Raw genomic sequence first — 19,432 nt, 5'->3', positions numbered from 1 at the left:
AAAAAGAAGAGAAAAAAGGAAAGAAATTATTATTATTATTATTTTTTAAGGTAAATTGAGATTTAGAGTCTTTAGGCAATTGGAAAGAAAAAAAAAAGTTTGAGATTTTATTTGGGGTTTGATCTGGTCATTTTGGTGTTTCGTTTAGTTGTAACTTGTAAACATAAATTATAAAAAAGAAATTTATCGCCTTATCATGAAGTTTCATTTCCTTATTGTTTTGGTTTTCCAATTTTGATAATTTGTAAAATTGAAATTTTAGATAAACAGTTGTCGCCGCTACTGCCATCGGATTGGTTCTATTTTAACCCAATTCGACTTAATTTAACTATTGAAGACCATTTCCAAGTCCCTTTGAGTAAACTTGCTACTTTCCGTTGTCACATTGGTGATTTAGTCGTGTAATTTTATTATGTAATTATTAATTAGTGACCCATTTTTTTAACAGTATTTGTCTCTATCGCGCATTATATTCACCTTATATCACATGAAACCTACTATATAATTTGGTTTCTTTAATGTTTTTTATCAATGTAGTAGATAATATGTTAAATAAGCATATGGTCAAATTTCATTCAAAATTTCTGTATTTCGATAATAATTTCCATCGTTTTTGTCTAATTTTGTCGAAATCAAAATTTTAATCAAAATTTCTTCAAAAATTTCAGTCAAAACTTTCATCGAAAATTTCCTCGAAACCGAAATTTTACTCTTGAATATACTTTTGCTCGAATTTTTCTTAAAAGCAATACCGGGACTGAAAGGGTCATTAGCTTAAATTCCTAATAAAAAAAGACCGAAATGCTGTCATAAAAAAAGAAAGACCGAACTCAGCCAATCATGACTGAGTCTTGAAAGAAAGTATAAAAAAAACCTAGTCTTTCGACTCTTTCCCATGAGCCAGGCTTTATATGAAAAACCGTTTAAGAATCAGATAAAAAAAAACAAAGCTGTTTAAGAAAGAGAAAATTAGACAACTGTCAGTCTGTCATACAAGAAAGAGAAAAAAAAAAAAAAGAGAAAAAAACTACTTTTTCTCTTGTCTTCTGTCTTTCTTGCAGACTTGCAGTTCTCGCTTTTCCCCCAAGCACCCCACTCCGAGCCAACTCTTATCTGCGCTTTCTGGGTTCCTCAGGAGTCTTGGGTTCAGCTAATTTTACTATATAGAGTGTATACACAATGCCCAATTGGGAGCTGAAGAACTGTTGCAAGCATGACCAGGTCGTCTTCTTGGCAGCTATTGGAGTCTTCACGGTTGTGATCCTCGCGGTATGCCTTCTGGTTCTTTAGTTTTCATAGAACTATTTGACTCTGTTTGTTTCCCAAGAAACAGTAGGGAAGAAAATTTAAGAGTGGTCTGTGTGGTGTATTTGTTTTGGTATCTTGAAGTTTAAGCGGGTTGAGTCAACTTGGTCTGATAATTATTACATTGGGCAAGCCAAGTTGAACTGCAAAACCACGCATTTATTTTTCAATAGTGTTTTCTTGGCTGGTGATTGTACTGGGGAAATTAACTTAATAAACAATGAAGCAATGTGGTGTATTAGAATTTAGGAAAATAGTTGGATCTTGATAACTTCATTTCTGTCAAAATAAGAATGACTAGCCTTAAGGTCAACGTTCTATAAGGTTTTTGTGCGTGAGGATATTCCAAGTTTTTCTTTTTCTCCGCAACCCAAATGTCTCTTTGAAATATTCTTTTTGAAATGGGAGAACTGCACAAATACCACTTGGACCTGTAGGGATGTGTGATTTTATCTCCTGAAAAAAAAAAAAATTAATTTACAATTTTGCGCACAGAACTTTGTTCCATGTAGCAATGCGGCACCTCCTATAAGTCCTATAAGTCCATGTGGTATTTGTGCAATTTTCCCTTCTGAAAACATTTTCATGCTTTTTTTTTTTTTTTTAATGGTCAAATAGGACTGGAAAAGTTTCAACCTGATATTAGAATCAATATAACAATGAGGGAAAGATGAAAACAGACAACCAAGTTAGTTTGGTCATGTGTGACTAGTGACTCTGGTTGATAAGACTATTGAAAATGCATCTAAAAGGATAAGAGAATGTTGAGAGTGCTGTTTGAGGCTGTGAAAAGAGCTTTGATGAATATGAGGACAAGGAAATAAATATAGTGGAATGACAAAGAAGAATTCATTTAGCGAATGTTACATGATTTGGACAGCCGGACTGGGCCTTGTGAAGCTGCTGGCTTGAGTTTGTCTTTCTATGTATTTTGCAGTTCAAATGGAAGATTGTTTTCTTAAAACATCTCATTAGTGGTTGAACATTTATTTCATCTGGTTAGCCTTTTGATGTAAAAGTTTGTTCTGATTGTTGAAGCTGTGGAGGACAATACTACTCACGCCGTTTAAGCTCATCACGGTATTCCTGCATGAAGCAAGCCATGCAATTGCTTGCATACTCACATGTGGCAAGGTAAGAAGAGGTTCTTTCTTCTTGTCTATTCTTTTTGCTGCTTAAATGATGTAATCAAATCGCGTAGACGAAACCATTGTTACTTTATTAAATAGATTAACTAGTTTCAAGGACTCCAGTTGTTCAAAATGTACTCACTCCTTTTTAATATATTTTGGAATTGTCTACTCCAGAAGTTTTGATAAGCTTAGTAATTTTTTTCGTGGGGATATTCTATAACTCAATTAACACAAACCAACGATATAATTGGCTCACTTGTTCACAACTTCAATCTAGGTAATAAGGATCTTTTACTGAACACCTTATCATGTCATGATGCCAGTATCCTAGTCAAGGCAAATAATTTTTGGTGTTTATTATCTTGTTCTCATTTGAGTCAAAGCCTCAGCCTCACTCTATATTTTTGTGAGGAAATTTTTCTGCAGAAAGTTCCTTATTTGATTATAGTAAGATGGTTCCTGGCCAAAAAAAATGAAAAAGATTATAGTAAGATGGTTTGTAATATAACACTGTGTAGAAACTGAGGGATGATCAAAATAGAATTTAATGTTCCTTCTCCCCCACCTCTCTAGCCTTGGTGCTATTTTCTTCTTGAATTTCTTTTTGTGGTTCAATATACCAGTTATTGTGCTGTTGCGCTGAAGGATCTCAATACCCTGCTGGCTTCTATCTTTATGTTTTAAGTCCACTCAGCTTATAAAAACCTTGCTTTTACAGGAAACAACAGAAAATATTGAAAAAGGCAGTTCTGTTTTAGTATTGTACAATATACGCATACCCCTTATGTTTTCGTATAGTCAAGACTATGCTGCCTGTCTTTGTGCCCACACATACATTATGTTCTTTTAGCAATATGTAGTTTGTTGTAGATTGCCTAATTCAAGTAAATATATCTAAACCATTGTATTTTCTTGTCCTCCATATTTTTTAGTATTTATTTTAAACGTTAGTAATCAAAATTGTTTAAATAATGAAACAGAGAATTAGCTGTTCTTAATAATAGGTAATGAAGATACATTTCATGCTACACTATATTTAGAATTCAAACTGTATGTGTTCTGTTGCAGTAACTTTTCACTGTCAAAGCTTGTTGCAAGTTTAAATGTCTCATATCTTCGATAAGATCGTTTTGTTTTTCTTCCATAACATTGGCATCTCCTGAAATTTTCTAAATGTTTTACAATGATTGAAGCTTTTCAAAGGTGTTTGTCAAGCACATCTACAGAGCCTTTTGGTTTTGAAGGTCAATTCTGACTAGAACAGATGTTCCTATCACATACCAGTTCATCTTAATTTTGTTAGTTTCTGGGGAAGTAGCATGCTCAATCATGGATTTTTCTAATTTGAATTAATTTGCAGGTGGAGGGTATCCAGGTTCATGCAAATGAGGGTGGGGTTACACAAACACGTGGTGGGATATATTGGTTGATCTTGCCTGCAGGATGTAATACATCTTCGTCCCTAAACTTCATTTTCATCTAAATGTATCCTTAACTTGGTCCTTTGTTACAAGAAATTAATTATTGATGGAATAGACTTGGAAATGCAATTTTAGAAGTTTTGAGCATGATATTAGTGTCTTACTGGATACTTGCATATGTTGTTATTAAATTGCACACCTTAGCACACTTGCATTTGATGTGGGCATACTAGTTTTCTCTCTTCAATTTGTTGTACTTCATATTCAGTGTATACATGTCTAAGATGTGCCTGACTTTCTGAGATGGGTCAAATACCAGGTCAACTACATGTCTACGATTTTATATCTTATCGAAATTAATGCTTGAGTAGTGTGTCTGCTTGTTGGTACTGAACATGGCATCTGATGCTCAAATAGAATGCTTGAGAAGTGCTCATGGTTCTGTATTGTCTTGCATCCTGGGTGTTATATGAAAACCATTAAGGCTTTAAACTTGACATTTTTTTTTTGTGCCAATTGAAATTGACTTTTTTGTTAACCAAATAGTTCTGTTTTCCTTGAACTCTTTCTACTGTGTCATATTCAATTTGACGTATCTGATTCTTGATGACATTCTTACTCTGTATAATTGTTTCTGCATCCAGATCTAGGTTCATCATTTTGGGGAATGGCATTGATTCTTGCATCCACGAATCTCCTAACTGCTAGAATTGCTGCTGGTTGTTTTGGTGTTGCTCTGCTGATTGTGCTATTTGTGGCAAAAAATGTAAGAGAATTATGAATACAAATATTCCTACTCACATGTAGTATATATATGCAGACTGTTAGGTTGATATACATTGTTGGCCATTCCCTAACAGTTTAAACTTTTGGGATCTACTGGTTGTCTAACATGGTATCAGAGGTTTGGTTGTATGCGGTTTTGGGTTCAAAACCCTCCAATTCCCATCCCCTACATATTTGGTTGTTTTGCGGTTTTGGGTGGGGCTGCATCTATATATCTCTCCCTATGTTTGTATCTGTCTATCTCTCTACTTGGAGGATGAGGGTTGTACATGAGGGAGGGTGTTAGCTTGATATACATTGTTGGTCAATTTCCTAACAGCTTATGCTTTTGGAGTCTAGTGGTTGTCTAACACAAACAATTCTTCTTTTTCTTCATTGTCATATTACTTGATTAGAGAGTCCATGATCTTAGTTTCTGTATTCATGCTTTCTAAATTCCATTGTTTTATACAGTGGACACTTCGAGGACTTTGTATTGGTGAGTACTTTCACATTTATGCAATAAAGTATTACTTTTATATTATCCACATGCTTCCATATATTATTGATAGCTACTAATTGAGTTTTTCAGGATTCATTATATTCCTCGCTATAATCTGGGTTCTGCAAGAATTCACAAAAGTGCATATTCTTCGCTATGTCATTCTCTTCATTGGTATATTCTTCTGTTGTCATATCTTTACTTTCTGAGATGAAGTTCTTCCTAATACTGTACCATTGCCATGCCTCTTGGGGGGGAATGAAAAGCCGCTTATATTTTGATTTGAAATTGCAGGAGTGATGAACAGCTTGTTTTCAGTTTATGGTATTCTCAATGATCCTTAACATATAAATTAGATATTCTTAACTTTCAAATAACAGATTTATATCATATGACTGCATTTGGTACAGATATTTATGATGATTTAATATCTAGAAGAGTCAACTCCAGCGATGCTGAAAAGTTTGCAGAAGTTTGCCCCTGCCCCTGTACTGGGGTTGGATGGGGAGTCATATGGTGAGCCCTGTAGCATGACAAAAAAACATGAAATTATTTGTTTAAGATTTTAGCTGTATGATAAATTCATTATAATATCTACTTGCAGGGGATTGATATCTTTTATATTTCTTTGTGGATCTGTGTACCTAGGACTTGTCATCTTATCATGAGGTACAATCTGCTTCTTCATTTAATTTATTTTACATGTGTATATTTGCGGAGATTTTTTATTTATATATCTTGCAAGTGAAGGCATAAATTAATCATTTAGAATGTAGTCAGTCACTGGAAATAAAATGAAACCATGACAAACATTATCTTTTGTTGGAAAGTATTGACTATGATCCTGTAATTTACATGTTGATTATGTGATTAGGAGTAGATTGTATAAATAGGCTTTTTCTCTAATTCTTTCCTGAGTCAGTCTTGTATCTAGTTGTACAAATCCTTGTATGATTGAGAAGAAATATACAACACAAGAAACAGAGAATTAGTCTCCATATTCTAACATGGTATCATGATTGATTTCAAATCCCTACAATTGCAAACTCCCAATATTTGTTGAAATCCGCATGTTGGGCTCTAGTGGTGGAGAGAGACCCGTATGTGAGGGGGAGTGCTAGAGTATAAACAGTTGTTAGCCTACATCCTAACAGCTTAAGCTTTTGGGAATAGGGTTAAAGTAATGGACTCTGGCCGGGACTCATTTTTTCGTACATTATCCTTATGCTTTAGGGCTGTGGTGGAGGTTGGTTGTGACTGCTGGGGTCTGTTGGGCTATGCCACAGTTACCTTCAGAGATTTTTGGTGAAAAGTTTAAGTCTTTTGGGGGGAGGAGGTTAAGATCTTGTGGAATTGTTGGGTGCTAGCTGTTTTCTGGGTATTTGGCTTGAGACAAATAGAAAAATATTTGAGGATTATACTGGGCATGGAGTAGAGATCTCGTGGGATAAATTGGATTATAAGTTGTTGAAATTAAATGTTATGCTACACCTCCAGCAGTTTGATATTTGTCTTACTTGGACATTCCCTTTATTAGATGAGAGTTATTGGTCCTTTAGGAATTAATTTACTGAAATTTATGAAAATATGATGGCTAGCGTTTTTCCAAAAGGGTACTGTTTAGGGTCATTAAATTTATTCACAAAATTCTATTTACCAAAATGATGTGACAATATTTCATTGATTTAAATATAGACCCACCGTGAGACTCATTTATTTCCAACAAGATATTGACACATGTATATGACACATCATTTAGTGAACAAATTTGATAAATAATTTTGGTGACTCTAACATTTTTGTTTCGGCAAGATGGGAGAAAAAGTGAGAACATGCTTAAGATATGGTTACTGTCAAAGAGAAAATGTAACAGAACTTGGATGGTATAGACCCTTAATAATATTATCTTTAACTCTTATGTTCTTATATTTTCAGGTTCAAGGATTTTGGATCCTATTCTTCTTGACACTGCAGGGAGTGCCAGCTCTCACTTTTTGTTGTTGTTGTTGTTGTTGTTGTTATTTGTCCATTTATGAATTTTTTTTTGGCCATTATCCATTTATGATTAAGTTCGCAAAATTGTAGTCATGCTTCATTCTTTTTAACCCTTTTTATTCTGGGGGTTACACATCGTGATAGTTCTTGTACAGGAAAGTTTGTACTGGTGTATTATACTCTCACTACTTAAAGGTTATTAAACAAATTGATGTGAAGTTTAACAGGTCTAAACCTCAAACTCCTCATCTGCAATAGACCTCACTTCACTTGATCACTCACACCCATTCCATTAGTACTTCTAGATTGTATTGGAAATTCTAATTAACTTTCCAACAAAAGAAAACAAACTGAAAGTAAATTTATAATATAACAGTGAGTCATTTAATCTCTATTCAGCTACCAAAATTCGCCAAATAGGCCATCCCATGCCAGCTTTTGAGTGTGTACTCAAAGAAGCTCTGAGATGCTCTAGTGTTGTTGACCCTGTAAGTGGAGCATATATAATTAGTGAATGCTTACAAATTGACTTTATGAGCAGTAGATCCTCTGCAAGCAAGTTGACTTTGTAGCCAACGTGAATATGGGACAAAAGATTTAATCAGGCCCACAAATTTCTCAACTTTCACTAACATGTCCAAAGTGATCAAAAGTGTAAAGAGGAATGTATCTATACTGCTTAGGCTTTATAAAAACACACACGCTTGTTATATCACTTTTTCTCTCCTGTTACCCTTTTAAATTGTTCATTATGGGATTGTCATTCATTCATATTATAACACGTTGATTGGTTACACCACATGACAGTATATGAGTTACACATAATAATTTTTCGAATAGCCACATGATTAAGCATAAGTTCCTTCCAATTAAGTTGCCACCATTTGAAAGTAATATTCAAAATCAGAGAAGTAAAGCCTTATTTAATCATTTGTAAAGTCATAAAGTTCATCATTAATTGTCAATTTATTTTAGGTTAAATATTACAATCTCTACATAGTATCAAAGCGGACAATACACGTGACGTCGATCACTCGTGCTCCTACATCACTCCAAGATATCTAAATGTTTGACTTAAAAGGATGTCACATGTGAGTTTATAAGAGGCCCACTATTATCAATTAGTCTTAAGTTGAATATTGTAATTTGTTTTGATATTAAATAAAGGCTTTTTAGCAAGATACCCACATGAACTTTGACTCTATTTGCATGTTACCACCTAAATTAAAAATTGAAGCAAATTGCCCCCTGAATTAAATTTTGTTTGCAAGTTACCACCTACATCCAAATCCTCATGAATTTTTTGGTCTTTTCATAGAGAAGAACTTGGGTGGGGAAGCTTTTGCCACCTCACCATGCTGAGTGGCAAAGCCCAACCAATTACAAGTGGCCACATGTACAACCATTTTTTTATTTCTTTTTTCCTATTTTTACAAACTTTAAAAATTAATTAAAAATAGTTCCGGACTCAGAAAAATACACAAAAAATTCTTACGGACTCTTCTTGACTAATAGTAATTTACTATGGAGTCAAATTATCAATTTGCCCTCTGAGAGTTTCCAGAAAATTTAGGAAGTTCAAATTTATTTCTAAAAAATTAAAATACTATGAATTCTTTAAAAATTCATAGGATAATCTTCCAAACTCCAAAAAATACAAGGTTTGCACCATTGGTCTTCTAAAAACTAACACTACCTTTCTCGTGAACACTTGCTACCCAAAAGACCGAGAGGTCTTAGAGGAAAATAAATTCAAACTCCGGAATGTTAATTTTTATGAAAGGTAGTGTTATTAGGGTAGCAAGTGTTTACGAGAAAGGTAGTGTTAGTTTTTAGAAGACCAATGGTGCATACTTTGTATTTTTAGGAGTTTAGGAGATTATCTTATGAATTTTTAAAGAATACAGAGTATTTTAATTTTTTATAAATAAATTTGGACTTCCTAAATTTTTTGGAAACTCTCAAAGGGCAAATTGATAATTTGACTCCATAATAAATTGTTATTAGTCAAGATGAGTCCGTAAGAATTTTCCGTGTATTTTTCTGAGTCCGGAATTATTTTTAATTAATTTTCAAAGTTTGTAAAAATAGGAAAAGAGAAATAAAAAAAATGGTTGTACATGTGGCCACTTGTAATTGGTTGGGCCTTGCCACTCAGCATGGTGAGGTGGCAAAAGCTTCCCCACCCAAGTTCTTTTCTATGAAAAGACCAAAAAACCCATGAGGATTTGGATGGAGGTGGTAACTTGCAAACAAAATTTAATTCATTGGGCAATTTGCTTCAATTTTTAATTTAGGTGGTAACATACAAATCGAGTCAAAGTTCAGGTGGGTATCTTGCTAAAAAGCCTTAAATAAATTTAAAATTAGAAAAAAGAAAAGACTGAAAGAACAAGAAAGGAAACCTTTTAAATTCAAAATGTGTGAATAAACTCGATCTTATGCCAAAGCCAAACTACAGGGATCGATGTTCACTATATATATATATATATTCTCGTTAGTTAATCAATAGGCATCTTAATAAAAATTAACCATGGTATGAGGACGGAGGCATACGATACTTTGTCATTTCTGTGGTCTCTACTCGCTACCTAAGATCTCCCTCTTTTATATATGGATTTCGAGCACTTGTTTTTCTCCGACTCACTTGCATATAAGGCTGCTGTAAATTCTTTTATATAAAACGCATAGGTCATGCATGCAGCTGGTGTTATGTACATGAGAAAAAACTTATATATCGATTGTAGAGATGGAAATGGGTCGGTTCGGTTGCATATCGGCCAAACAACCGACCCAACCCGACAAGACCGATAAGGCAATTTTGACAACCAACAACCGACCCACCCATTGTGTGTCGGTTGCGAGTCGATTGTCGATAGGACCGATATAGGTGGATCAGTTAGAATTATTAGATCAATATTTGATTAATTTTAAAACCAAACTTTGATAGGTTGGTTGGTATTATCGGCTCAACTTGATGGGTCAGTTATTGGTAGAATTATCGGCTGGTCAATAATGAGTCGGTTGACCGATAATGGCCGGTAAAACCGACCTATTCCCACCCCTAATCGATTGACTATTGTGTACAAGGGATGTCTCACATTTAATACATGGATCATGTGAATATTGCATGATCTATGAATGCGATGTACTTATTAATAGTAGATAAGTTTTTCTTATGTACTGTACCTTCTCATAAATTTGTGATTTAAAATTAAGTTTACTCAACCAATTAACGTACGACAAAGGTGCATTGATCCACACTAATAAATATTGTGTAAGTTGTTAGGATAAATATAATATTGTAACATAAACAAAATGCCTCATGCTGGCTTCTAGAATGTTAAATTGTTCCTAGGTTAAAGACGTACGTACATTTTATATTCTTTACCAAAGATATATTAGGAATAAACTCTATAAAATTATTTCATGGATTCCAAGGGATGCATTGATTGATGAGAAAGCCGTAATGCTCGCCTTTGTTTCTTATGTCTTTAAAATTAAACACTTAAAAATAACTATTTTTTTTTTCTTTTGAATGATAAAGAGGATGGAATTCACGTGGAAAAATAAAACAGTAGGCATTCCCACTTATCTAGAATATGTGTGTACTGTGTAGATATTTAATAAATATCCCTTGACCCTTGGGAGAGGGAATGAGTCGATCCATGATCAATCATTCTTTGTTATCCAAACAAAAGAATTTTGACTAATTTGGTTGGAAGAGAATCCTTAGTCTCCAAAAACTAAAGGGAGGTGTATTCAATTAAAATTTTAATGGACTTTTTCAATCAAAATTTTTAAAGAGTATAAAAGTATGGTGGTATTTAGTTAAAATTTTAAAAAAATTTATGGTATTCAATTAAGACTTTTAGAGAGTCTATAAAAGTGACATGGTATTCAAAAAATTATTGACTTTATTAAATGATAAACTTTAAAAGACTTTCATGGACTTTGAAGTGTAAATTATATTATATCAAAATCAATAATTCTCCAGCGTTCTCCCTACATATTTCAAATATTAAAAAACTATTAAAAAAGTGATATTTATTTATTTATTTATTTTAAAGAGTGACGCTAAACCCTCTAATCTTATTTCTTCACCCACCTCTTAATTTATTTTTTTTCTAATTATTATATCCTCTTATATTAATTTTCTTTTTTCTCTTATATTAATTAACTCCTCATCCTAGGTTGGGACCATCAGCGCTGCCATAATGCAATGTAACATATATCAATTAGATATTCAAACCAACCACTTCTCAGTCTTTAAGTAGTCAACAAAATCACAAGATTATATATTCATAATTTGAGAAATATATAATGTTCCACCACATCATATAATGTTCTCAACCTGTCAATTCAATTAGACAAATTCTAATAACTCGTTAAAACACAATATTTGACAGTATAACAACATAAAAACATAAATTTCAGGAACACTTTATAATAAATTATGGAACAAAAAATTTTTGGTCCCTACATTTTACCCCGAAAACATATTTAGTCCCAACGTTTTATATTGTTTGCAATATTTGGACAATTTATAACATGCACATATGCACATGCATCTTAGTTTTTAAGCTTATCTCCATTCCGCACACTCACGGAGGACAAAAAAATAAAAAACATATTGGAGAAATCTTAAAATAAACAATAAAAGATTATATCAAAGTTATTAGAAGTCTATAAAAATACATGAAAATCTATTAGAAAAGTTAAGGAAACTCTAAATAGAATTTTGACAAAGCCTATGTGAAGTTTATGAAAATCATTAAAAATTTATGAATCCTACCAACAAAATCAATGACTTTCAAAAACTCTACCAAAGTTCATTAAAATCTTAATTGAATACAGCTCTTTTAAGTTCAACAATGTAGTAGTTAACATTCTCTTATATGCAATTTCATCCCGCCTGTACATGCATGGGAAGTCAGACACAAATAAATGTAGACAGTATATATGCACCTTAATTAATATGATAAACGATAAGTGTGACACGAGGGTTGGAGTTTTCAAACCCAATACTTTTTGAGACTAGAGCTTTAATGCCAAAAAATTAAATAAATACGCTGATATCATATATTAAATAACTATATGACCTAAAAAGTTGTGAACGGTCAGAGAATGACTTATCAAATTAATGTTGTGAACTAACAAACAATGCATTTCATTCTAACACTGCCAAATTAACAAACATCTCATATCATAGACATTTAGCAGCAAGTCAAAGGTGTAAAACTTTAATTTGCTTATCTTCAACTATTTGTGATTGAGACATGCAAATATGCAATACATATAGAAAGAAAGTAGAAACCTATACACATATATTCGTGAAAGATAGGATTCGATCAGCTTTTAAGCTTTTAAAAGCAGGCTCAAACTTCTCTATATAAACCCAGGGAAGGTTGGTGTCAGCTGCATGGGTGTGTTGAGAGAGAGGAAAATTGGCGAAGTTTTGTGAGAATGAAATTAAGGAGAAGTTTCCAACTTCCCTCAAGGGCTTCCAATATTCCATGCATGTTAATACTATGATCAACATCAAGTGTGGGAATGTTGGGGGCCTGCGAAGGAAGTTGAAGGCCTGCTCCTTGTGGCTTGCGATTACATTCCTTTCAATCAAATTTGTTACACCTTGCCGAAAGGGAAGAAGCTAGACAATTCAAAATTAGGTTAGTTTGTTTGCTTTTTTTCTTGGCAAATTACAAATATATTTACTTTCTTGTGGTTAACCCTTTAAGCCTGCATGCATGGATATCCTTGTTGTTCATTTCATGATACTTATGTAAACTTTATATTGAGTAGATCAATAAGATTCAATCATAGAGCTAGAACTTCATGATTCTCACAATTACATAAGGCAAAAATTTCATACTATATATATACTAGCTAGTGCAATAGAAAATCTAGACTTTGCAATTTGCAAAGATCACAGAAAGCAACTTATGGAAAGTTGGTGGAACAAGAACGGGATAGGCTGATAGCCAGTCAAGTGATCAGGTGAGGAGCTTAATTTTGGGGAAGTTTGAAAGAGAAAAGGTAAAGGCCGCTAACTAGGTGCTGCAATGTTGCATACTTTTGTTTTGGTGTGCTAAGTATGTATTAGCTTCTATACCTCACTCGCTTAATTGTTTTCACCCCTATATATAAATATGGGTCTGACCCCATTATTGTTTCAGACAAACCAATTGGACTCTTTTTTTTTTTTTTTTTTTATATATATATAAAAAGATCGAACTTACTCCATTACAGTTAATTAGTTGGTGTTGATGGAAACCCAATAAACTCTAACCCAACTTGTTTGCTGTAGCTTTAGTTGCTATGACTATTAGCAACGTGACATGCTCATAAATAACAAATTCATTTTCAAGTAATTAACATGACATATATATGTATTTAGATGAAACTTGTTTCGTATGACTAATCATTTGGGTATAATGACAAGTCACACAAGGCTTAACATCATGTTGTTTGGGCCTAGGCCCAAAATCTAAGCCCCTCCTAGGCTTATGGGTTTTTAGGCATTGACTTCCTAGGTCCAAAGACTAAGCCCTTTCAGGGCTCCTAGCCCCTGACCTCCTAGGCTCCGGCCTCCTAGGCTTCGGCCTCATAGGCTCTGGCCCCTAGGCCTTGGCCTCCTAGGTTCCGGCCTCCCAAGCTCAAGCCTCCTGGGCCCCCGACCCGTGTCAACTCACTCAAATCCTCGAGATAGGTGACACGTGGCGCTCCTACAGTACAAGTCATCACAAGGGACACGTGTCATCACCGGATTGGTTGACACTCTTCCAAAAGTACTATAAAAGAGGTACTTTCTTGTCACAAAAGGACAATTCAATCAATATTATACTATTCACTCACTCTGCTCACAGATTCTCTGAACACTGACTTGAGCGTCGGAGGAGCTTCGGCCGGTACCACACTGGTGCCCTTCCCGCTCACTTTTGTGTGCTTGCGCAGGGTGCTTTGGATATTACACTTCTCCACTATTCACTAGTCGGACCCAGCTACCCGTTCCTACCCCACTTCGACGTGTCATCCACTCAGTGGTAGGTCAACGAGTCCACATGGTTTGACTCGACGTTGACTGCTTTACCATTTTTCAGCATCAACAAAACTCATTCTCAGTTTGATCAAGAAAAACAAATATATAACAAGTCCACTAACATAATTGTAGGCTGAAGGTTTAATATATAAACTACTCATGTTAAAAGATATAAACTCATACTAAAAGACTTGTAATTTATATACTATATTGATTGGCTTTGTTGGTATTGTTTTATTCTTTTGTTGAATGAAAAAAATATATATAACATCTTCGAGTTGTAATGTTTTGGTAGGATTCTCCTCATTAAGCCCAATTAGGATAAAATCCTGGCTCCACCATTGCCTGGCAGATTCTTTGGAGTCTTTTAGACAGAAGGATTGTAAGTCAAATTATAGATTGTAATCTACAAGAAACTCAGACAGGATTGTAATCCATTCGAAGATGGAGAGTTCTCACGAGAAATGAGTCCATGGAAATTAGACTTAATTAAATTGAGCTTGTGTAAAACAAGGTTCATTACAGTAGGCCAAAGTTCAACAAAGTAGGAAAACTTATTGTGTGTATGGTAACACCGCGTGCATGGTAGCTCAAAACTAATCGAAGTAAGGCTAACCCGCTTTGATGATATCCAGACTTCTTAGTGTAGAGAGCTTCTTGACAAAGCTATGGTGATGTGGCGGGCATGGGATGGAAACATATATGATTCTAAAATGAGGTGGCATGAAATTGCAGGTGGGATTTTGTTGGAGATCCGAAATCGCATGGTGGTATGAGAAGGCTTTTAATTAGGACATGGGCTAGATAAGTGGACTGATGTGGAATTAAAGCCAGTACTAGTATATATTCCCTGGAAGAACAACTAGATTTTCCTGCTGGCAACTAGAGTATTCTTCTGTCTTGCACTTAATGTAAGCTTCATTGTCTAATAGGAATTCAGATGCTTCTCTTTCAAAACGCTGAACTTTGAAATTCCAAAAAGCAAATTTCTCATGTGACTGTTTTAGTCCCTTCTGAATCTCTCCATCTTATTGTTTTTAATTTTTTTTATATCTTCGTTTTTGGTTGTATATAATCATGCATGTACTTTTAATTTAATCTCATAAAAAAATGTACTTTTAATTTAAAGTTTGAAGGAGTACTATTGAGGTTGTGAGATGGATACACATGTTCTAAAGAATGAGTCTGCCTGGAAGAAGTTATTTGGTCTATATATGCATTTGTGCTAGTGGGTCATCTATTTGCAATATGTGCATCCCACATTGTGTTCTATTGTTAGTGTGCATTCTCTCTGTAGCTGTGTACCAAATGATTGTCTGAACCTATTAGAAGTTTATTGGTTGGTTAATTTATGATCTGACTAGCTTGTGGATCAACTTATTTAACTTCTCTCGATGAATACGTTGTTCAAAAGCAATGATATGTTTTATTGTGCTTGATCAAACAATAGTGAAATTTTTTCTCTTCATAGGTTTGTGTCATGTAAAATAATTAATAATAGTTAATTAGTTAATTTGCATGCTCTATGAACCGCCTAAGTCCAACATGAAATGGTTTATTCTTCATGAAGCATAAAGTGATCTTGATGACCTAGAAGAGTTGAGTTCTGATTCTGCTGTTGCCATTCTCATTATTTTGACCTTTAATATGGACGAACATGGAACTAATATGAATATGGAGGCTAATATGGAGGATGTGTTTTTGAATTATGTATAGTCATTGAATGATATAATATGAAGGCTATAATTATGATGGAGGTGGCGTTTTGGTTAAAACTTTCTTAAGCATTTTGAGTGGTCGCTTTGTGATGTTCTTGGGTGAGTACTGAGTAGTTTAGTGGTAGTGTGCGTATAGATTATTGGATAATTATAAGTTCTATACTTGAAATGGTTTCAGTATAGTTAAACTTCAACCTAGCTCTTAGCACTACAAGACAAAACACTTTAGGCGACGAATTTCGTCGCCCAAAGTCAAATTTCGTCGCTCAAACTTTTGGGCGACGAACCAGCTTCGTTGAGAATTTTGCCGACTAAACCATGATGCCCAAAGTCTTGGGGCGACGAATCTATTATTTCTGTCGCCCAAAGATACATGGGGAGACGAACTAAACTCGTCTCTTGAGTTAATTTTGGGCGACGAATGACATGGAGGTCGCCCAAAGTCGCTTTGGGCGACGGAAATAATATGTTCGTCACCCAAATTAACTTTAAGCGATGACCAATTCCGTCGCCCAAAGCGACTTTGGGCGACAAACTTATGCCTTTGTCAGCTTATACGACTTTGGGTGACGAAAATATTCGTCTCCCAAATATTTTCTTAATTATTATTATTATTATTATTTATTTATTTATTTTTTTTTTTCTTTTTATCCAAAACCTATATAATAGAACACAAATTAACACAATTATAAGTTTTTTTATTTAATAAATTTTTATTAACACAAATTAGCAAAATTATAATTTCATACAAAGTAGTAATAACCCTAAAGGTCAATCTATTCTAAACCAGTAGCATCATCATCATTCATATCTGACGGAGGTTGATAAGAAGATGGTGGCGGGACAAACCCAGGTATCGCCTTGGTCAATGCAGCATACAACGCCTCCTTCTCTGCTCTCTCAGCTCGCAAGTCCTCCTCCAACTTCTTCACTTGAGCGGACAACCTTGCGACGTCTGCAGATGGCTGAGAAGAAGATGAAGACGAAGACGAGGATCGAACATCACGAATCCGCCCATATCTCATGCCGCGTATTTCCTTACCGGGCCTAACACCCAATGAGTCTATCATAATACGAAGTCCGACATCGGGATCGGGTACTGGAATCGACTCCAACGGAGTACCCGGAGGGTGTTGCTCAACCAAGCTCTCCAAATATATTCTTGAGTTGGCCACCATCTCATCCTTCAAAATGGTATATATACAAGTAACCAATTAGAAAAATAAATATAAAAAATTATGAAAAAAATTAAAATATAAAAAACTAACATGTTTTGCCTTGGCCGCATCACAACTGGGATGAACATAGATATCCTCAAAAGTGTCTATCTCCGGGAATTGCGACCCACGCTGAAAAAGAAAATAATTTTGTCAAAGACCCAAACAATATTAAAGAATATATATGTATTAAATTAAATAATGACGTACCCGACGTCGCGACTCCACTCGATATGAGATGGGCGTCGGACCACTATGATAGTTAAACGGCTTCCTTTTTCGGTTTCTGGCGTTGGCGACCGACTTCTTCTGTTAAATATTAAGCAAATTATAAATGTTTTAGTGTATGTATACAATATTAGAATAACAAAACAATAATCGATTTTTTAAAGTCTTAAAATGATAAAACGTACCAAAAACAACGGGCTCATGAAATGATCGCACAAAAAACGCCACTGGTCAGACCGCTCTACCAACTCCATAGGGGGGTTCGCCAATGCCTCAACTGTCGACGAAAATCCCTTGAAATGCACGTGTAGTTCGTGCTTCCACTGCCTGTAGGACTTGATGAGTAAATCTGTCATGTACGTGACGGTGAGGGGATCATCCATCTGAATGTCAAAGTTAACCTGAAAAAAATATTAGATTGTTATGAATGATTAAATTTATCGTTTTGAATTAATTATTGAGCTATATACTCACTAAGATAGAGTGGATCACTTTGTGTTGAATCTCTGCCGGCAATTTTTTCCAAGTGGTTGCAACCATGGCGCACTCGGCATGGATAGTAGCCCCATATCGTGCGAAAACAAACTGTCAACGTTAGGATCTAACGGTTGTCGGCCGTTTTGCACACACATGACTGGAATCCGTGCCCTACTACTGCGCACAATCCGAGAGGACTTCAACCCACTACATGGTCCCCTCGTCGCAGTGGATGACGTCGCAGTAGATGAAGCGGAAGCGGAAGCGGTGACTTGACTAGAGCGGTGAGATCGACGGGCCCTCTGTGGCATAGAGGGGCTCCCAGTACTCGAGGATGGCTGAACTACATTATTGGGAGCTGACTCCATCGCCTTCCACCATATAACTAAATTATATTTCTCAAACTAATTAATCTACATTTTGTAATCAAACTAAATTTTATATTTAAAAACTAACAAACTAACTAATTTACATACAAACTACCTAATAAATTTTATAATTAAAAAACATATAAAACTAACTAATTTTATATGAAAACTAATTTGTTATCTAGCATAAGAAAATATCAGCAAACTAATTTCCCTAAGAACAATGATCAGGATTAAACTAATTTATTCAACACTAATAAACAAATTTAAGAACAAAAAATTAAAAACACCAGCCAAATAACATTAAAGGAGCGATTGAGTCTTAATTCTGACCTGAAAAATTTCTCTGGGTATTACTATTCCCTTGGCCACCTGCACTTGATCCCTCTGAAAAAAAGCTAAAGTTAATGAGCAGAAAACAGAAAAACAAAAAACACCCAAATAAAAAAAAATTTAAAAAAAAAACCCCACAAAAAACCTACAATCGGGTGGGTTTGCTGCAGCTGGGTTATGGTGGGGTTGCTGGTCGGGGTGGGGGTTGCTAGTGGGGATAGGAATGGGAATCGAGGGAGGCGGCAGAGAGAGGGGAATGAGAGAGAAAGAGGAAGCCGGGGAGGGTTTCGGGGAGAGAGAAAGAGGAGGGGGTGAGAGATCGGGAGAGAGAGCTTTGGGCGATCGGCGACGAGGGGAAGCGAGAGATGCAGCGGCGAAGCGACGACGGGGCTGGGCGGGGATCGGCGGGGATGGGGGTTTCTGTGAGAGATGAGAGAAAACAGAAAGAAGGAAAAAAAAATAGAAAAGAAGAAGAAGAAGAAAAGAAAGCATTTTAAAAATTTCGAGAACCTTAGGCAACGAAGAATTTTCATCGCCCAAAACATTCTTGGGCGACGAACTAAGAATCTCCTCGCCTAAGAACAACTTGGGCGACCAACTTAGGTTCGTCTCCCAAACATTAAAATATATGGCGGGCTTAATCCTGCCAAATTTTTCAACTTTTAGGCGACGAAAAAGAAATTTCGTCGCCCAAAAGAGTCTTGGGCGACAACTTTCCCACTTCGTCGCCTAAAAGCTGTCCGAATAATTAATTTTAAATAACTAAATATGTTGTTAATTTTACATAATCAATTATGTTGTTAATTTTATATAATCAATTTATTAATTTTAACGATACGAATTGTTCATTTATTAGTCCCTCACTAAAAGATCATCCCTACAAAAAATCGGTCAAATCGGAATTCATCTAGCTTTTCGATTATCATTA

At 35.0% G+C, this 19,432-nt stretch overlaps 1 protein-coding gene across 2 annotated transcripts; it reads left to right on the top strand.

Moving 5' to 3' along the window:
* The first annotated feature begins 979 nt into the window (after positions 1-979).
* Positions 980-7,385, top strand: LOC147286524 (peptidase M50B-like protein). Of its 2 annotated transcripts, XM_086240206.1 has the most exons (10): positions 980-1,269; positions 2,344-2,439; positions 3,799-3,883; positions 4,504-4,625; positions 5,099-5,123; positions 5,217-5,300; positions 5,421-5,450; positions 5,537-5,642; positions 5,731-5,795; positions 7,062-7,385. In XM_086240206.1, the coding sequence occupies exons 1-9, from the start codon at positions 1,180-1,182 to the stop codon at positions 5,792-5,794; spliced, it is 702 nt and encodes a 233-aa protein (XP_086096332.1). In that variant the 5' UTR covers positions 980-1,179; the 3' UTR covers position 5,795; positions 7,062-7,385. The 2 variants fall into 2 exon arrangements, with proteins under 2 accessions (XP_086096332.1, XP_086096333.1); XM_086240207.1 differs by lacking the exon at positions 5,421-5,450.
* The last annotated feature ends 12,047 nt before the right edge of the window (positions 7,386-19,432 follow it).

The sequence above is a fragment of the Dryas octopetala genome, chromosome 4, assembly GCF_963921425.1.
Source record: "Dryas octopetala chromosome 4, drDryOcto1.1, whole genome shotgun sequence".
Taxonomy (NCBI): domain Eukaryota; kingdom Viridiplantae; phylum Streptophyta; class Magnoliopsida; order Rosales; family Rosaceae; genus Dryas; species Dryas octopetala.
Note: the sequence above shows the minus strand (reverse complement) of the source record. Positions and strands in the feature narration are given on the sequence as shown.